Here is a 19,497-nt window from a genome sequence, read left to right as displayed (position 1 = left end):
AACTCACTGATATAAATTTAGTTGCATAAAATAATATTTTGGACATGCCGTACATTTTTCACGGTACATGTGTTTATGAAAGGAAAACATGTGTTTATGAGAGGAAAATTAATTTCCCTCTGATAAGTGGGATATTGCGATCAAAAATTTCTGTACGGCATGGATATATTTGGTTATATTGACAGCAATTGTTAACAAAAACAAAATACCGTAAAAAAAATGGTTCTAAATGGCTTTAAAATTAGTCCAGGTTGTGAGGCCGCTGCCACACAGGAAAAATATTTCTGATAAGGTTTCTTTACGAATTCCTGTTCAAAAATGTCCCCTTTAAACAAATCAGAAGGATGTCGGGCAAAATTTTTGGATAGAAATTGTTTAAACAATTTTTTTAAACAAAATCTCAAAAAAGGGAAAATAACTCACCATTGAGGTTGAAAAACTCATATCAAAATTGTGATAGCGGAAAGGGTCGATAATAAATTAATAATAACTTTGGAATGATATTGAAAAAATGATAAATTGATTTAAAATAATATGAATAAAAAAATATATAATAGAAAAGTAGTCTAACAATTAGTATAAAGGCTAATTTTTTCTTTTTTTATCGTATTCTTGCAAGTAATCAAGAACCCGTTCAACTTAGGAGCGCTGTATAACCCCGAAAAATTAATGAAATTAAACAGATGCGTACTGAAAATTATTCTTTAAAAACCCTCTATAATATTGCTCTAATGTTATTTTTTTGTAAAATTATCACAAAAAAAATATAAGGACCAAAAGAAAATTGTTCCAAAATTTGTAGTTATTTTTGGTTATAACTTATTTATTTTTCATTAAATGATAAAAATTAATAGAACTAAAGTTGTAGGCAGTTTAATTTGCTGCAGGGTTTAGTTTACGAGATACGGCACGAAAACCCTTTGGACCCCATTATCCAAGATGGCGGCAAGAAATGCGCGCTAAGCCGTAAAAATCTAACATTTTGGTAGACTATATCAACTGTGCAACATAAATCAGTTAAAAATGTACGACATTTTTTTTTCATTTGTTTACTTTTAAATAACTAATAACAGCCACAGTGTTTAAAATATAAGATAACATGCATCACGGGGTACTTTAAAACTATGTTCAATTTTTTGTTTTTTATTTTTTTTTACAAATTTTTAATTTGTGCCATTTATTATAACCGGCTATGAATTAGTGTGATAGTTTTTAGTTATATTTTGTCAAAAAAGTGACTACCGTACAAGAAATAATTATCTTATCATTTTTCAATGACCTTAACGAATGAGGGTTAAAATCAGGGTTGCTTTCTAGATTTCTCACCCCTGTACCAGCCGGTATGTACGACAATCCGAAAAAAGTAATCTAAATAACGATCCGAAACAATGTTTATGAATTTCGTACTATATCAAATTGCCGAAAACGGGATCAAAATTTTCCGAAAATCAACGATTGTCTCTAATATTGGTACCAATATTTTTGTAGGGCATTAGGTCGCAGGTCATTATTTTTGTATTACCTACCTAAGTTATAAATCAAATATGTTTGACCACAATACAAAAATGCACCCCCCTTGAGTGGGACGTGTACGAACTCATCACTATATAGCCCCCCATAAAATTATTAGACCCTCGGAGATATAGTAAACTGATCACCGGCATCCTTTGGAGATTGGTAAACTCATCACCGCAGATAGGTAAACTCATCACCGGGATTTTTGCCTGGTTTCTAATGCGAAAGGTTGCCTCTTACCTGTTATACTTCTCGTTTATGTTATAATTTAATAAATTCAGAAATTATTTTAAGCAAGTTGCTTTAAAATTTAACTGAGATATTAATATGTCTCATGGTGTGTCCGATTAGACGTATCTGCCAATCTAAATGGTTTTGAGATCTAAAAATTTAGTTGCATAGGATTTCGATAGTGAACTTTAAAATGAAAATATTTGTCAATATGTGCTATTTTTGTTTATATCGGAAGTAGTCCCAGCTTCGTTATTTGATTTTCATTGCATTTTTATATTTATCATTGAATTCTCGAGATAATTTGTTAAGCATACATTCGGTCTAAGTCTTACCGTTTTGGCGTTGTTTGACTATCTTGAAAATAATAGACGATTTTGGACAGTTAGTAAATATAAAATACCTAAAAAATAGGAAAAGCTAAAAACTTGAGTGTGCTATTAGTGCATTGAAATCGAAGGAAACTTAATTTTTTACACGTGCAAAGCTTTACATTTTATGGCATCATTGGCGAAAATTTTTAAATTTAAAGTAATCAGCAATTCATTTATTGAGACAGAATGCATCAAAATGCTTAAGTACAGTTTCCTGTACTTTATCTTTCAATGACTTGTACAAAGATCCCACAACTAGAGTGCTTTTAAAAGCAATTTTTTTACATTTTTTGGTTAGTTTTAGCCATTATTTGTAGGAGTCAGATGAGTTGTTCATTTCATTTTATAAACATCATGACAACTAACCTCAATTAGTGTAAGATACAAAATAATTTTTATTGTGTAATTTGTACTAATTTTGTTTATTGTAACACCCTGATAATGCAAATAAAGATTTGTGAAAGCTTGGTAGACTAAAAAGAGTACCTACTTCTTTGTCCTATCTTCGGCTGCACACCCAAATATGTAGTTGTGTTTTGTAGTCCAAGTCGGTACGATATGAAAATTTTTTTTTAATTTTTGGTTTTATGAAAAAAAATTTATTCTCTAGTTCTGAATGATCTAGAACTTCAATCATCAGAATCAGATATTAGTATTCTTCAGTCATTTACGCGGTTCGTTTAACAACATGAATTTCATTGAGACTTGAAGAATATCCACAATTCATTTTTTTTGACAAACCGCGTATACAACTAAAAAAAATTTAATATCTGATCATTGTATTCTAGGTTTTAGATCATTCAAAACTTTTTATGTAACATAATTATTTTATATAAAAAAATTCATAAAACTAAAAATAAAAAGGTTTCACATATGGTGCCGACTTAATTGGATACCCTGTATATATATGTATATATATATATATATATATATATATATATATATATATATATATATATATATATATAACAATGTGACTTTAACAATTTAATTAGAAATCTCAAAATGTAATATCGGAAAAGGTAATCTACAGCAACAAAGTAATATTATGCCATGCCTACAAGAAATATCTTATACAGTTAACTTAAAGAACTTAATTACGCTGATTTTTTTCTGTTTGATCAGGATGATTCGCGAAAACCAGGGCGAAACAACTAAACAAAAACGGTATAAAATTTCTACTTATCAGTTGTATGACATTTAGCCTTACACCCTTTCGTCGCACAAGTTCACAAAAGGCAATTCGATTTTTTTAGAGTTTCTCGCAATTAAAATTTGAAATTATTGATAACCATCATTTTTGTCCACGTTGGCTCAGGACGTAATCAATTAGCAGTTCACTATCCATGTTGAAGAAACAAGGGCAAATGAAAAGAAATTTTTCTTTTCGCATGATTTTAGGTAGCTATCAATAGAATTTTGTGAAATTCCCAAATAAAAACCAATAAATTGCAGTTGCATTTAAGACATTTTGATTTGGATTATTCTGTGAAATTACCAAAAACTAGCCGTTTGCTGGGATTTTATGGTCTATACCTGATCCGGGGTGCAGGTAGGCCAGTGATCAGTTTACCAATCTCTTAGGGTCTATTTTGAAAACCCTACTTTTATGGCGGTGATGAGTTTGTACTATGTACGAGGGTATTTATGGTAATTGGTGATGAGTTTACGTGTACCCCTTGAGTGGTATGTTTACCTTACCTGTGTAGTCCTCGTACCGATAAAAATTGACGGCATAGTTTCTAAAGTTGTTATTACATATTGTAGAATTAATTTGTATGTGATTCATGCTGGGTCAAATGACCCCTTAAAAATGTCCCATGGGCTTGTAGTCTAAAAGTTTACATGTGTATCTTCAGATTTGTATCTCTTTTATCTTGTTCAGCTCTCTTGATTATTTTTCCTTGTCATTTTATTTATTTGGTTAAGCCAAGTTCACCTTGATCTTTCTTTGCTTTTCTTTGGGGATATAATATCAACTCTCTCTCTTATTCTTTTTGAATTAATGCTAACGATATATCCATACCATACCAATTGGTTTTTTAATATATTACCTAAGGTAATACATTATGTCGTAAAGCTTTTTTTACTAATGTTTGTAGCTATTTTTGTTGAATATATAATTTCAGTTGTTTTCTCATTTATGCTTCTAGCTGTTATTGCTGGTGTGGAGTTTTTTTATTTAAAGATAAATGTCAAACTTCAAAGCTAATTCAAACAATAAATATATTTTGTAGTATTCGTCTTTCTATTTTTGTGTCTTTTTCAAAACAGGATCTTTGTAAATGTAAATATGTCCTTCATGAATAACCTATTTATTCATGGTATAGAACCCGCGAAATTGTTAATTTTTTGTAGTTAGTTGAGTTCAAATACCTATAACTCGATAATCAAGTTCATACGTAAATTAAATCGTTGTACCCAAATTACGAACTTTGAACGTAAAGTATGTAGTACCAAATCTGCTGGTTTCATTTTTTTTGCCCATCCGGGAAAAGATCATTTATTATAATACCTAGTCAATGACCGCTAACAAAAAATGGTAATGGCATAGTAACAAATATGTGTTACAAACAGTAATCATACAATATTATTTAATGGTTCGTTTCTAAGTCTAAGATACACTTACAAAATAACATTTCTTAAGTGAATAATTTTACCATGTGTACGACTATTGGCGTGCTCGTGTTAAAACATATTTAAGAGGAAAAATTATTTATCTTATTTGAGTGGGATATCAATGAGTTCATCATCGACTGGATCTATCATATATTACTAGATACCTAAAATAGACGATGTAGAGGAAGATCTTAAAACCATGAACATGAAGTTAAGCAGGCCAAGACCCACAAAGAGTAGTGTCATTAGAAGAAGGAGACTTAAAATAATTATATTGAACACTTTGATACTTAAAGTTTCAAAGGAAACGTAAATCTTCTGTAAGTGCTTCTACAATAATCCTAATGTATTAATGTAATCCTGTAAAAAACGTGGTAGAGTAGGCGGTACTGTAGACTAGCGCGAAGCTTCATACTGTGTTTTCTGTATTTTTAAAATTTAGTAAAGAAATTTATTTTTATAGATTTTAATAAAATTGAAAAAGTGTACATGTTTTATAACGGATTCTCCTCGTCGCTAAATTAGACTCTTCCAACTGTTTACTGTGACTGTTATTTCGTAAAAAACCCATATTTAATATATGCTGATTTAGAAATCACTTCCACAGTATAAATACGAAAATTCAAATTAAAATATTTTACTAATAACTCTTTTTGTCGCACTTTAATACAATAGTCGAACTGATAATTGTAACAATCCGACATTGTATTTACTTATATGAAATTATTTAAAAACGAGAAGTATCTAAAATAAAAAAAAACGGGATGTGGCACTCAGGGAGTGATCGAGAAGGGGAAGTATAGCTTTCTTATCGTCTTCGCTCACAGCGATGGTTTTAATTTAATTTATTTTATTTGATTTGATTTGACTTGAATCGATTCGATACCAATCAATTCTTTGCGATTCCATTCCAATCGTATCGATTTGATTCGATTACAATCGATTCGATTGGATTCCAGTCGATTCGATTCTATTCCAATCGAGTCAATACCAATCGATTTGGTGCGATTTAATTTGATTTAATTCGATTGCAATCGATTCAATTACAATTGTTTCTATTCGATTCGGTTCCAATCTATTGATTACAATCTATTCGATTCCAAACGATTCAATTGGATTCGAGTCGAATCGCTTCGATTCGATTTCTTTCGATTTATTGATTCCAATTAAGTATTTTTTTAGATTCTATACCAATCGGTTCGATTCGATTCCAGTAGATTTGATTCCAATTGATTAGATTCGATTCTAATTGCTTCGATTCGATTAAATTCGATGGGATTTCATTCGATTCCAACCGATTCGATTTGATTTCAATCGATTCAATTCAATCCTAATCGACTCAATTCGCTTCCAACTGAATTCCAATTCGATTCCAATCCAATTTATTTTATTTTTTAATGTGTTTTATTTGATTTTGATTTATTTTTTCATAGGACTGCACATAGTGTGTGGTCCGCCGGTCGCGCGGTATATCGTTACAGTCGTTACATCGATACTGTCACTACAGTCTCTGTTGTCGCTATAGTCGTAAAGCCCGCTACTCACGTTCCAACGCCGCAGTACGATTTTGTCGAATGCTACAAAATTGAACGTAATTTGATCGTGTATTTGCACCATTCGACCAAATCGGCGCAATTTGACGGCAGACAAACAAGTCAGTCTGCAGCAGTATAAAGTATAACAGAGTTGGTTGGGTCGTAAATTTGACCGTGTATATTGTGACAACGACAAAATCGTACGACTGCAAAAACATCATTTGCTGGTAAATTTCGAAAACGGCTTATAACTAGAAGGTTTTAAGAGATTTCTTTGACATTTGTAAAGAAAAATAGTGTCTGGAAAATAAAATCGACATTATATCATGATAAAACCGCTAGAAAAAAGCTGAAGATTTTGGTTGCTAAATTTCAAGAAGTGAAAGCGGATATTAATGAAGAGTTAGTAAAAAAGAAAATTAATAATTTTCGAACATGTTACAAAACGAATTAAAATTATCTGGATATAATCACAATTCTTCTAATAAAAGTATGTGTGTATTTGCAGCAACCAATCTTTGCGTCACCATCTACGTTTCTTGTATTTGTTTCGTTTATACAAAGGGCAAGAGCCGCTAAAAGTATATCGTTACCTGACATATTTCTAATAAGTAAAACTCATATTGCAAAATCGGTACGTGTGTGTTCCCATCCGATTTTCATCAATATTGTAATGCAATTATTGTATTTGACAAAATCATACTGCGCCCTTGGAACGTGAATGGCGGGCTTTACAGTCGGTTTTATTTTTTTACATCTCTGTGCGATTCACCGCGGTACACCGCTCCGTCCGTAGCCCGCGGTAAGAAAGCTATAATACTTATACTTCCAACAAACATGATTCAATATTTTTATTAATTGGATGATATTTATGATGACTTTTGAATTTTAACCGTTTGAGAATAGTTACGAATCGAATTCTGGAATCGATCTTTTATTTTTCTATTTGTTTTAATACATCTTTTATTGACAGATAATTTTTTACTTTTAGTAAGACCTCTATTTCGTGGCGCTACTTCCAAGGCGCCGTGTCTTAGAGCGTGCGAATACAACCTTTAATCAATCATATATCGTTTAATTTTTAGTTTATAGAAATTAAAAAAAAAAAAACAAAATCTTCACTTGATTTTTTTTTAAGTGAAGTGAATTGTAAATGAACAACGAATACCTTGTTTCAACCGTGGTGGTTTTGGCGGGGCTGAGTTTGTTACTTTCTGCGTCATAAAAAATATAAGCGGACTTTATTTTAGTTATAACTTACCTTAATTTTTATGTAAATCACTTTTATCAGTGGTCGTTTCAAAGGTTTTTTGAGATCTTTAACAAGTTTCTACACGTTTTGTATGAAAAACTTACCGTTTTCCGCTTATTCAACATCAAATGTTTGGATTTTTGTATTCGATGAATAAAAGTGTAATTTCGAACAGCCAGAACTTTGTTAATATTAAGTTTACAGTAATAACAAAAAAAACGAATCTCTATGACTTATAAGCTTCATTTTATATCCAAACAGTTTTCCGATAAAATTTAAATTTTTGAAGTTATTCACGAAAAACCGTTTAAAAACATGCTCTTTTAACGTGTGTAAGTAACATGTAAAGTATGAACTTTCAGTCATGAATAACTCCAAAAATATTGACTTTTCAACTACTATCAAAATTTCAAGCAAATTTGCATATAAAAAAAAATCAGATGTTTTCTAGTATTTTTACCGTCATATCCTAGAGTCTAGACTATCATTATGATGTTAAAAAGGAGAATTGTTTCTACCTAGAGACATAAAACCGTCGTATCCAGGACTATAAAGGTACTGCTATTAACCATTAAATCTACACTATACGTAACGGAATAATCGTTTAATAAAGTCACCTTTTACTGCCTTTCAAATTCCAAAACGATAATAAAATGACGTCTCGTGTCTTCAGCATGATTGGCGTTACTGATCTGAAATCTTCGGTAATCTTCAGTCTCAATTCTTTTAAATTTTGAGCGATTTCATGAAGGTGGCCGTAAATTTTGTTGTTGACATAATACTCACAGAAAAAATTCTTTAGGGTTAAATCTACAGAACAAGTTGGCCACTGAATCGGTCACAAATATAATCTATGGGAAACTGTGTCTGCTTATTTTCTCTAGGTCTAGACCAATCATTCAGGTATGGTGCTTCAGTTCTATCACGTACACAAAATTTAGAGTAAGGACTATCAGAATCAAGTTTGTCGAGCTGATATTTTAAGTGGATGGATCGTGTAAGGGCGAAAATGCAAAGCTACCCTGTTGCTTAGAACGACCAGAAAACAATAAAATGTTTTGTTGAGAAAAAAAGTGCCCTTCCTTTGTTCGAAAAAAAAATCATAAATAAGTATCTAAACGTAAAAAATATTTTGAAATTTTTTTAAAGAATTCTTCAGGAAATGACGCACTGAAAATTCTGAGGTAAATAAAACTAAATTTAAAAATCTGAAATGGCAATGCAGGTCATCTATTTATATATTTAACCCAGAAGTTTATAAACCACCTAAAACTTTTACACATGTTGAAGTAGGCTATCAGACTAATCGTGTAATTTAAAAAAATCATTGAAAGGTTACCGGGTCAGACAATATTGCGTATTTATGATAAGGAAATTCATCAAATCAAATATTTACGTTGTTCACTTAAAATTATGTCACTGTGTGACAGTGACTGATAAACAGATTTGGATAACTCGTATATAGAACACTCACAATATACCGAATTTAAATCAAATGGTCCACGAATTTTGAAAAGTAAAACTGTCACAATCTAATCAACTGTCTAAAAGTAATAGCCCCACCCTAAATTATAAATGTAAAGAAACAGCTTATTGATGACGAAAGTTTTATGATATGACAAAGACGAACTAGTTTTTTTAATGTGGTTCTAAAGCAATTATTATGGTATTATATTTTTTAATTAATTTTTTCAAGTTAACGAAAATACGAATTATTTTTAGTCCTAGGTTGGAAACCGTTTCGAAAATTCATGAAAAATTATTTTACGTTTCGCATTTTACGTTTCGCCTTTTTCGTTTCGCAAATGATAATTTAGAATAAAAGTAAAATTAAAAAAACTTAATGATATTGTTAGTTGTCAGTACTTTGGACGTGTGTTTATAGTACATACTACTTACTGTTTTTCATGCGAAGAAACGCCAATTTTTCCTAACATTTTAATGGTCTTGAAAATACCACTGTTATGGTAAAATGAATTTTTATGACGACAGATGAAACTTACTTTTCTCGTTCGTAGTAATAATTCAGCGTTATAGGTACTTTTACCCACACTTTTTCTTTTCTTTTCCCTAGTTATCTTTTTTACCTACTGTTATGTATTTGTTATTATTCTTAAATTCTAAAAAATATGTTCTCGGTATATTGTTACCTTTTTAGTGTTGGTATTTTCTTAGTGAGTTTACTTCTTGGCTACGCAATTTACTTCATTTAGTAAGATGTTTGCATATGCGGTATTTATTAAATTCTTTATTTTTAATATAAGATTCATGATCATTTATCCTAACATTTAGTGGTCTTGATGTTTCGCCCAAATAAAAAAATTTTGAATGGTAAATCACATATTCTCCAGTGATATGGAGTCACTAGGACGATATTTGTCAAAAAAAAAACAAAAGGAAATTTAAATTTCGCTGGTAGCTAATCTTTGATTAGAATACGATACTAGGAGTCGATAATAGTTCATTTGATTACATGCAATACTCTTTAACTTAAAGATTTCTTGTGGGACAGAATGACAGCATGCGGTGGTTCTTTAATAATGCGCAAATTCCTTAATTTCCATTCATCATCATCATCCAGCCCCATTTTCACATCCATTGTTGGATATAGGCCTCCTCAAAACGTCTCCAGTTCTCTCTATCTCTAGCTGCTGCAATCCAGTTTGTTTCTATTCTCCTTAGGTTGTCGGTCCATCGGGTGGGTGGTCTGCCTCGACTTCGCTTGTCGGCTCTTGGTCTCCACTCCAATAATCTCTTTGTCCATCGTCCGTCTTCCATTCTAGCAACATGTCCATCCCACCTCCACTTTTGTTTATTGATTCGCAGTATAATATCGTCTACGTCAGTTCGTCGGCGTATCTCCTCATTTCTCACGCGATCTTTCAAGGTCAGGCCCAGACTGGTAAGATGCATTGGTTAAATGCCTTCCTTTTCAGGTGAATTGGAGTATTTGTTTTAAAAATGTCTTTCATCCTTCCATATGCCGCCCATCCCAACGTGATTCGTCTATTTAGCTCGCAGGTTTGGTTGTCTCTGGTTATTCTAATTTCATGACCCAAGTATGTGTATTTATCGATTAATTCTACCTTGTTGTTATTGATCTGTATCTCTTCGCTGGGAACCATATTGGTCATCATTTTGGTTTTCTCGAAATTTATCTCCAGCCCAGTTTCTTGTAGTATGTCATTCAGTTCTTGGAGCATGTCTTTGATCTCTCCCAGATTTTCTGACAGAAGCACGATATCGTCCGCAAAACGTAGATGGTTTAATCTTTCTCCATCGATGGATCTGTGGTCGACCCTGCAATCTTGTAGTGCTCTTAAGATGGACGGTAATTCCACTGTATCAAACGCCTTTTTAAAGTCTACAAATATCAATGCCAAGGGACGGTTATATTCGTTAGTTTTTTCTATCAGGGTTTTTAGGCACTACAGGTGATTGTTTGTGCCGTAATTAGGGCGGAAACCGGCTTGTTCCCGAGGTTGGTAAAAATCCAGCTTTGTCTCTAATCTGTTCGTTATTATTCGGGTGTATAATTTATAAAGATGGTTAAGGAGACTGATTGGTCTGTATCTTTATAGGTCTGCTATATCTCCCTTCTTGTGTAAGAGTACAGTTATTGAATTATTCCACTTTGTTGGGATATTTTGATTCCATAGGCATATATTAAAGAGCTTTTGAATTTTGGTTATCAGTACTGAGCCTCCTATCTTTATCGCTTCCGTGACGACACCGTCCTCCCCCGGAGCTTTGTTATTCTTCATCTTTTTTAGAGCCTTGTAAATTTCGTCCAAGGAGATTTCTGGGATATCTTCGGAACCCTGATTTTGAACCTTCTTCTGCTGATATTCAACTATATCTAGAGTCGATTGGTTGCTATATAATGTCTCATAGAATGATTCCACAATTTGTAATAAATGTTCTCTGTTTGATGTGATGTTGCCATTTCTATCCTTGAGTTTGACTATTTGTTTATTTCCATTTGTAAATTTGCGTCTCATTATTTTCATACTCTTATTTTCCTCAATAGTTTTGATGATTTTCTCATCTTTGTATTTTCTTAGGTCTTTTCTGATTTCTCTTGATACTTTCTTGTTCATTTTATTTATATCGTCGTTACTAGAGTTTTCGTCGCTTCTCAGTATTCTTCTTTGTTCCATTTTTTTTTTCTGTGTTTCCAGACTAATTTTTTCTTCCTTCACGCTTTTTGGGCAGCATTTCTTTTGAGCTTCTGTTATTGCTTCTACTATTATGTCATTTAGGATGTTAATATCATTTGTTGATAATTTTTCTTGAAGGAATTTACCGATATGGTCTTCAAAGTTTTGTTCGTTGTTTGGATGTGTCCATATGTTTATTTGCTTCTTTTTTATCATATTGTGTCGTTCATAGTTGGTATTGAACACTATGGTGGCAATCACCATACGATAGTCGCTTGATTTCGTAAATTTATTTAGCACTGTCACATCTGTAAATATGTATCTTTTATCAGTGATAAAGTAATCGATCTCGTTTGTCGTCTTCCCATCTGGGCTTTTCCACGTCCATCTGCGATGAGGTTTCTTGTAGTTTTAACTGTTCATTAGGAATAGGTTTTTCTCTAGTAAGAAGTTTAAAAGAGTGTCGCCACGGTCGTTCCGTCCCTGACTTCCAAAATTTCCAAGAGCAGTTTCTGCTGGATCCAGTTTTGTTCCTATTTTGGCGTTAAAGTCTCCACATATAACTGTGAAATGTGTACGGTTGTTTGTGATGGCTGTGCTTAAATCATTATAAAAGACTTCGATCTCCTCGTCTGTATATTCTGTTACTGGAGCATAGACTTGGATAACTTTTAGATTATATCTAGTATTTATTTTGAACGTGGCATATGTAACTCTAGTGGATACTGATTGGACAGTTTTTAGATTTCCTGCTAGCTGTTTGTTTAAGAAGAATCCGACGCCTCCTACTGACTTATGTTGTTCTCCGTGATAGTAAAACAAGTGACCGGATTTTAGGGTCTCGAGGCCTTCACCTCGCCTTCTCACTTCAGTAACTCCGACGATGTCCCATTTGATCTTTTCTAATTCTTTTTCCATTTCTTTAAAGATTTCATCAGAAAGTAGAGTTCTAGTATTCATGGTTGCAATTTTGAAAACTGTTTGTTTTTTAAAGCATACTCTTGTCAAATTTGTGTCCCCCCCAGAATCCTTGGGACAGACTGATAAATCAGTGTGAGAATGTCTACTCACCTGGGGTAGTTTCCGTTTTGTTTTAAAATCTGACATTTGTAAGGGTTTTTAGCTAAGTTCAATGCCACGCGAGCCACTGCGTGTTGGCAAGGTTTCAGTTTCAGCCGCCCACTCTGGGTCAGACGCTGCTGCTGTCGCAGTATCACAGCCGCTTAACTCATAATGTGAGTGACGCGTGTGAGTATCTGGAATTAAGCCTACAGGATTTTTACTTCCCATAGCCTTAATCCAGTAATGACATTACTGCTGCCATTTTCCATTAATGACCGTGAAATTCTCTTATTGGTAATTCCAAATGCAACCCAATTCCAAAAAAAAAGTATGGAAAAATATCACGATACTATTCCGACCTAAGTATTCTTCTAAACATTTAGTTTATTTTCATTGTCTACAGCAGATCCTATCTCCTATTTATAGTGCTGAATTATATGAAATATTAACTGATCCGGCAAACTTCACACCACCTTAGAATTAATAAATATTCTGTTAAACTAGTAGGTGCGTTAAATTAACTTTTTTTCATTAAGATAAAATTAATTAGGTTGAATTAAACTTCAAAAACGAGCTATTTCATGTTTCAACAAAATAACCATTTTCTGAATGGCAGCACTGGTGTCTATTATTTTCATTGAAGGACTTTGCGTTATACTATATTTTTCTTTGTGTTACCAGGCGCAATGAACAAAGTAGATGGTTTCCCTATAGCCAATATACTACGTACAAGTGACTATGAGAGAATTAATAATTATTTTCTAGATTTAGTTCATCAACATTCAGGATTGGCCTGGTGATTTGTTTATCTTCATGGCGATTGCATGGATAATAAAGTCGTTTAACTACTTTTTACTAGATTCTCTGTTCATGCGTTTTTTTTTATTTCTGAATTCTATCAATATTTAATTTATTTTAACATGTAATTGTCTTTAGTTTTTACCTAAATAAAGTTTCTGCTTTACAAGGTACTTCATTAACACAATCTTTCTTTATTTTATGTTTATTTTTGGATTTAGTTTTTGACAAAATGCATTTTGATCAAATGCATTTGATTTGAATGTGTTGGTAGGTGTAAATGTTGCAATATTGTTTTTGTTTTTAATCCTTTTTAAGTTTTTCTGCTTCTTCTAAAGATTTTTTCTGACAATTATATTATTAGGATTTTATTAATTGAGTTTTTCGTCTAGATCTTCTCGTAAAAAAAAAACAAAAGTAATTTTGCTATAATGATCCCCTTTTTAATAATTCAATGCCTACATATATTGCCTACTTTTTAAATAAAATTTAGCTATGTTTTTTACTTTTATCGAGAAACATTTTTCATACAAATATTTCTTTAGCATCTACGCTAAATATCTACTATTCACAATTTCCGTTTTGGTTCAGTGAACTTCAGGGTTGAAGGTAGAAAAGAACGAATACTGTTTTCCGCACATTTATGTGTTGGGGTCTCCATTTGCATTTTACGACTGAAATAAAATACTGGTCTGAGCATGACATTCTATGAACAAATTAGAATAGATACCTAATTGACATAGTCACTGATTTTACATGCCAAACTTACTTTGTAACGAGATATTAAGGTTAAAATTTCTCATCGTATAAAATATTGTAATATTCTTGTAAATGTAGTTAGATATTAGATTTAACAACCAGGCGGACTATAGTAAAAGATCTGATTTAAACTCAAAATAGTTCAGAGAAATTGTGCACTCCTTTCACATGTTTGTTCCTCAGTCTAAATCAAATGTTATTACACGGAATGTATTCTTATTGTTGTTGTTGAATTTGTTACAGTTTGTTAATGCAATTTTCTACTATTGTATCTTATATTTATTTTCGTGTGTGTGCGTATTATACTTTTTGGTTTCAAGAACTAATTGAGGGAATAATTGTTTGTAGAACAAACAATTGGACTTCGTTTCGTAAGTCTAAGTTTTTACCAACGTAACCGGAACTAGAACCGGAAGTCGATATTTGAACTCTTCGTGTAGTTTATCGCTTGTACAATTTCGGCGACTGTAAAACAGTTCTTCCGGTTTCAACTCTGGATCCAGAAGTCAGGAGTCAAATTTCTCACGTTTAATACCATCTTTGGCTTATAAACTTCCATTCGACACCTCATTTGTAATTCTATCTGTGCTAATAACGGAGGAGTTGTGTTTACGGACGGACAGGCAGGCATGAAACCGGAAGTATATATTTGTTCTCGTATTGCTAAGGCGCCTCGAATAATATATCGCTTGTACTATTTCGACGAAGTTAAAACAGTACTTTCAGTTACAACGCTGGAATCAAAAGTCTGAGGTTAAATTTCTCAACTTTACTGGTTACCTTGGGTTATAAGGTTCCACTCGACACCTCATTTGCCATTTTATTTGTTCTAATAACGATGGAGTTGTGTTTACGTACGGACAGACAGACATGAATAATTCAAGGTTTTTATATTTTGACGTTGTAAAATGAACGAAACGAATATAACGTTTACAGAACAACACCATTAGCAGAAAATAAACAATACTTCTTCCTATCTTGAAAAACGATAAAATTAACGATAAAAAGTTAACAGTAAATCCCACAGAAAATTAAATTTTTAAGATTGGTTTTAAGAAATATAACATTAGCAATAAAATATTAGAGATCGGATCGGTACAGAAAAAAATCCATAGACCGGTTATCGAGACATTTATTATTTAACCAATAGATGAAGGGGATATCGTTATTCAGCTTTGGTGAAGCTCTCAACTACAAAACGTAAATGTGAGGACAATATCGCGATTCGTAAATTTGAAACTAAGTGGGAGGAACAATTCTATTTTAATATCCCAATAATTCTACTTTGGGCTTTGCTTTTTGGTACGTGGAGTTTATGTAACAGTGCCACAATAAAATGAATCTGGAGTGCCAATAGAAGCACATTTATGGCGATTTCACCAACAATTATCCTGTCGGATCACGTCTACAAACCGAATTCATCGCCAAGAAAAAAATCTTTAGCTGAGCCACGATATTTGTTCTAAAAAGGTGAAATGGAAACAATTATGAAAACTTCCTATGAACTCCTGCTATTATTAGCACGCAAGAAAAAGTCATATTCCTACGGCGAGAAGATTATTAAAAATAGCATGAGGATTAGTTTTATGACTGTACAATTGCACATTGTTCCAACTGCTGTATCTTTCTTGAATCTTATATAGTAGTTGAGCTATTTTTTAGTTTATTGTTTTAAACATCGTTTCTTTTAAGATCTCTACTAATACTACCATGTAAATGAACGCTACAATTACCACCTTGAATAAATAATAAAGTGCTGCGCATTTTGTGCTGCGATTGAAAACAAAACTGCTCTTCATAGCTATCGCCAATCTCTGAAGGGACGGTGTTAAAACAAATAAAAACGATAATTGTTAATCTAGTACAGAAATGAATTTTCTAAGCTTCCTGATTTTTTGTATTGTCATAATAGAAATTTTCTATGAAATCGATACTCGAACATCCCGTATTTTATTTTTAGCATACAATCCAATCACTTATCTAAATATTTGCTATTTGTTACAGCGTCGACAACCTGAAACGATACGTCCAAGAGGAATTCAAAATACCAGCTGAGAAACAAGTGTTGTTGATTAGCGGAGGAGAATGTTTGGATCCGAAAAAGAGGGTGTGCTCCTATTCGGCAGGAACCGACACAAATCCTATTTTTCTTTTTAGTAAATCAATTATCGAATCTCCGACTCCTCCTCCGTCTACTGGAGATTATGGAAGTGAGAGTGGTAAGTATGAGGCAACTATGTCAATCTTATGTCAATCAATATATTGAAATCTCTATTTTTTATTAGACTGAATGTATGAGCTTTCTTAAAATTGAGATATCGCACTTGGGGATTGTGTTAGTTTATGCAAACAAATAATAAAAATAATGAATAATTTATATTAAAATAATTTTAATTTTCGCTATAATTCCGTTCCTACATTTTAAAATATTTGTATGTTAGAAGTATGGTGTAGACAAAGATGCTAGAACAATAGGTGAAACATATATTACTACGGAAATATCCGTAGTAATATATGTTGGTTTTTATAGCTTTATTATTAGAAATATACTACTTTTTTTACTTTTGTACATTTATTTTTTGTTTTATTTACACAAAAAATTCAAAGGTCTAATTTGACTCCGCCATACCTTAATGTTTTTTTTTTTCATAACATAGATAGATAGATTGTCAGCAGCAAATGTTGATTCATGTTACATTGTCTTCGTATCATGTAATTTGTGTTGCTAATTCCGCTTTTTGGCGATTTCGTCGGGAAACTTTCCTTCATTTTCACGTTTTAGGTTTGACAGCACCGGACGTTTATTTATGTTTGACATCATTACCCTAACGACAGGATTGCCTACTCTACCAAGATGAATTTTCTGTATTTTTAAAAATATTTATCAGTCAGCATAGCTAGTATCTAATGTTATTTCGATGCACCCCGTTGAATCAAATGTATTCTTTTTCAGAATATATATATATATATATATATATATATATATATATATATATATATATATATATATATATATATATTCATTATTTTCCGCGGTTAATACAATTAAACCTAAAGCTAACATTAATGTTATTACAACAAGAATTAATACTAAACACAACAGGCTTACGGATTGAACTGCGTCGATCTTTCGACGTCCTCTTTGATGTCTTCTCCAGGGCTTACGAGGTCTCAGTCTCCCGAGCCGCCAGACACTACGGTTCATTTATACTGTCGATGGTGACTTGGTTTGTGTGGATGTTGGGGTGGAGGTTGGCGCGAACATTTCTGACGGCGTTATTTTGATTGGAGGATTAGATATATATATATATATATATATATATATATATATATATATATATATATATATATATATATATATATATATATATATATATATATATATATATATATATTACATTAAATATGCTGACGATATGCTGGATCGAAATATATTGAGGAATGTCTAGTGGGCAAAGCAGCTGTTTTATGATATTGGAAACTGTATATGTTAGGACGCAGCTTTGGCACATTTTTATTAGTGGCAGGAACTTATGGACTTTTACATGCTACGGTATTAATTCCAGATGCAATTACACGACAGTATCAGTCAGACTGTGTTTTCCATGTATTTTAATCTCCAATTTTCTTGTCACGACAGTTTCTTTTAAAAACATATCTAAACACGGTAATGTTTTTGTTTATTTTTATTATTTCGTTAAATAGATACAATTAAATAAATAAAAATCTGTTCCAGATGTCGATCTCAAAGTTCAAGAACACTGTGATATGCCGGTAACATTCGGCACCGTTGCCAAACGAGCTCAATTGGCACAACAACTCGTTGAACTAGCTCGAAAACAGTTGAGTGTCTGTGAAAATATCGTCCACGATCAACATTTGCAACAACAGGGATGGTCAGCTGTCGTCGCCAGTTTGGAAGATATCACTTTCGAATTCAAGAAAAGGGCGGATATATTCCAGAAGTGCTTCGAGGAATATATTGAAGAAAGGGAGTCTTACGCAAAGTTTTTGGGGCTGTAAGTATATAATTAATTTATTACCTTTATTTTTTTTTTCTGGTGTATTGGTCTCTGTACTGCTTTATTCTATTCGAGTTATCATTTCCAATAACCTTAATTTGCATTGCTTGTAAAACCTAAATTTTTGTACATTGAACTTATATTTATTTAGCATGCATTCAAATGATCTAAACATATATTTATTACTTTAAAATTCACTTAAACTCATCGTGAAGAAATTATCCAAGAATCAAAACTAAGTGGAAAGTATTGCCTAATATATATAATAGTGGTGATGACGCAATCAGTGCACGTGGCAGCTGAAAGATATGTAAATTTAAAAAATAAATCAGTCTGCTGAATACACATATTTCCATCTAACAAGATATACACTCAGATCAACAAGACCAACTCAGATACAAGATCAACTGGTTGTTTAGATTGTGAACTTCCTCTTTTGAGTTTATTATTCCACAATTTTTCCGGCTCCCTGTTTTCTTAGTGGTATCAAGGGATGGGGACACCCGATAATGATGTTACAACTCCACAACAAGTCCTGTTTGTCAGCATTTCAGCCCTTTGTCTTAGTTTATGCCCAGGCATTTTCTATTTAATATTGATCCTTACTTGGACACTTTAGTCTGAATGATAGTTTTATTAAGGGTCCATATATTTCCCTTTTATCCGCCAAATTTATCATTTAAAATATGCAGTGCTACTACAAGTGCATATTTGAAAATTTATATTACATACTTAGCGACGTAGTAAAACACGATAGTTTAATATTCTTGTTTTAAGTTTACTGTTTAAGATGTTTTCTTTATACCTATTTTAGTATAGAAAATACTTCTCAAATTAAATTTTCTTCTCTTCTTATTGCTTGAATCTGATTCAATTATAATTAATTTTTTAAAATTATTTCATATACATTTTCTTGCTGTGTTATTTTTATTATGGTATGTATGTACTATATAAAAAATAATTTAAATTACTAAAACTCGCTAATATTTTGATCCGTGATTAGGACTATAAATCAATTTTTCTTTTAAAAAGGAATTCGAATAAATGATAGGATCTCCACAGTAAACGCCAGTTATGGTGAAATTTCATCACATAGGTGTTAAAAGCATCAATTTAAGTAACATTGGTTAGACTAAAGCAGGAAACCCACGGAACGTGGTGCGGCGTTAG

The 19,497-nt window shown here is 32.2% G+C and overlaps 1 protein-coding gene across 8 annotated transcripts in view; it reads left to right on the top strand.

The window, feature by feature from the left end:
- Atg17 (autophagy-related 17) overlaps positions 1-19,497 on the top strand; it is a 169,874-nt gene that overhangs the window by 61,732 nt on the left and 88,645 nt on the right. For all 8 annotated transcript variants that reach the window (XR_011952134.1, XR_011952132.1, XM_072546177.1 and 5 more), the window contains exons 3-4: positions 16,310-16,524; positions 18,042-18,324. Coding sequence is in view for 6 of the 8 variants with exons in the window: in XM_072546177.1 (XP_072402278.1) it covers positions 16,310-16,524; positions 18,042-18,324 (498 nt within the window). In the remaining 2 variants the exon portion in view is untranslated. The remainder of the gene's footprint in view (positions 1-16,309; positions 16,525-18,041; positions 18,325-19,497) is intronic.

Source organism: Diabrotica undecimpunctata, chromosome 1, assembly GCF_040954645.1.
Source record: "Diabrotica undecimpunctata isolate CICGRU chromosome 1, icDiaUnde3, whole genome shotgun sequence".
Lineage (NCBI taxonomy): Eukaryota > Metazoa > Arthropoda > Insecta > Coleoptera > Chrysomelidae > Diabrotica > Diabrotica undecimpunctata.
This window is presented reverse-complemented; position numbering and strand designations above follow the sequence as displayed.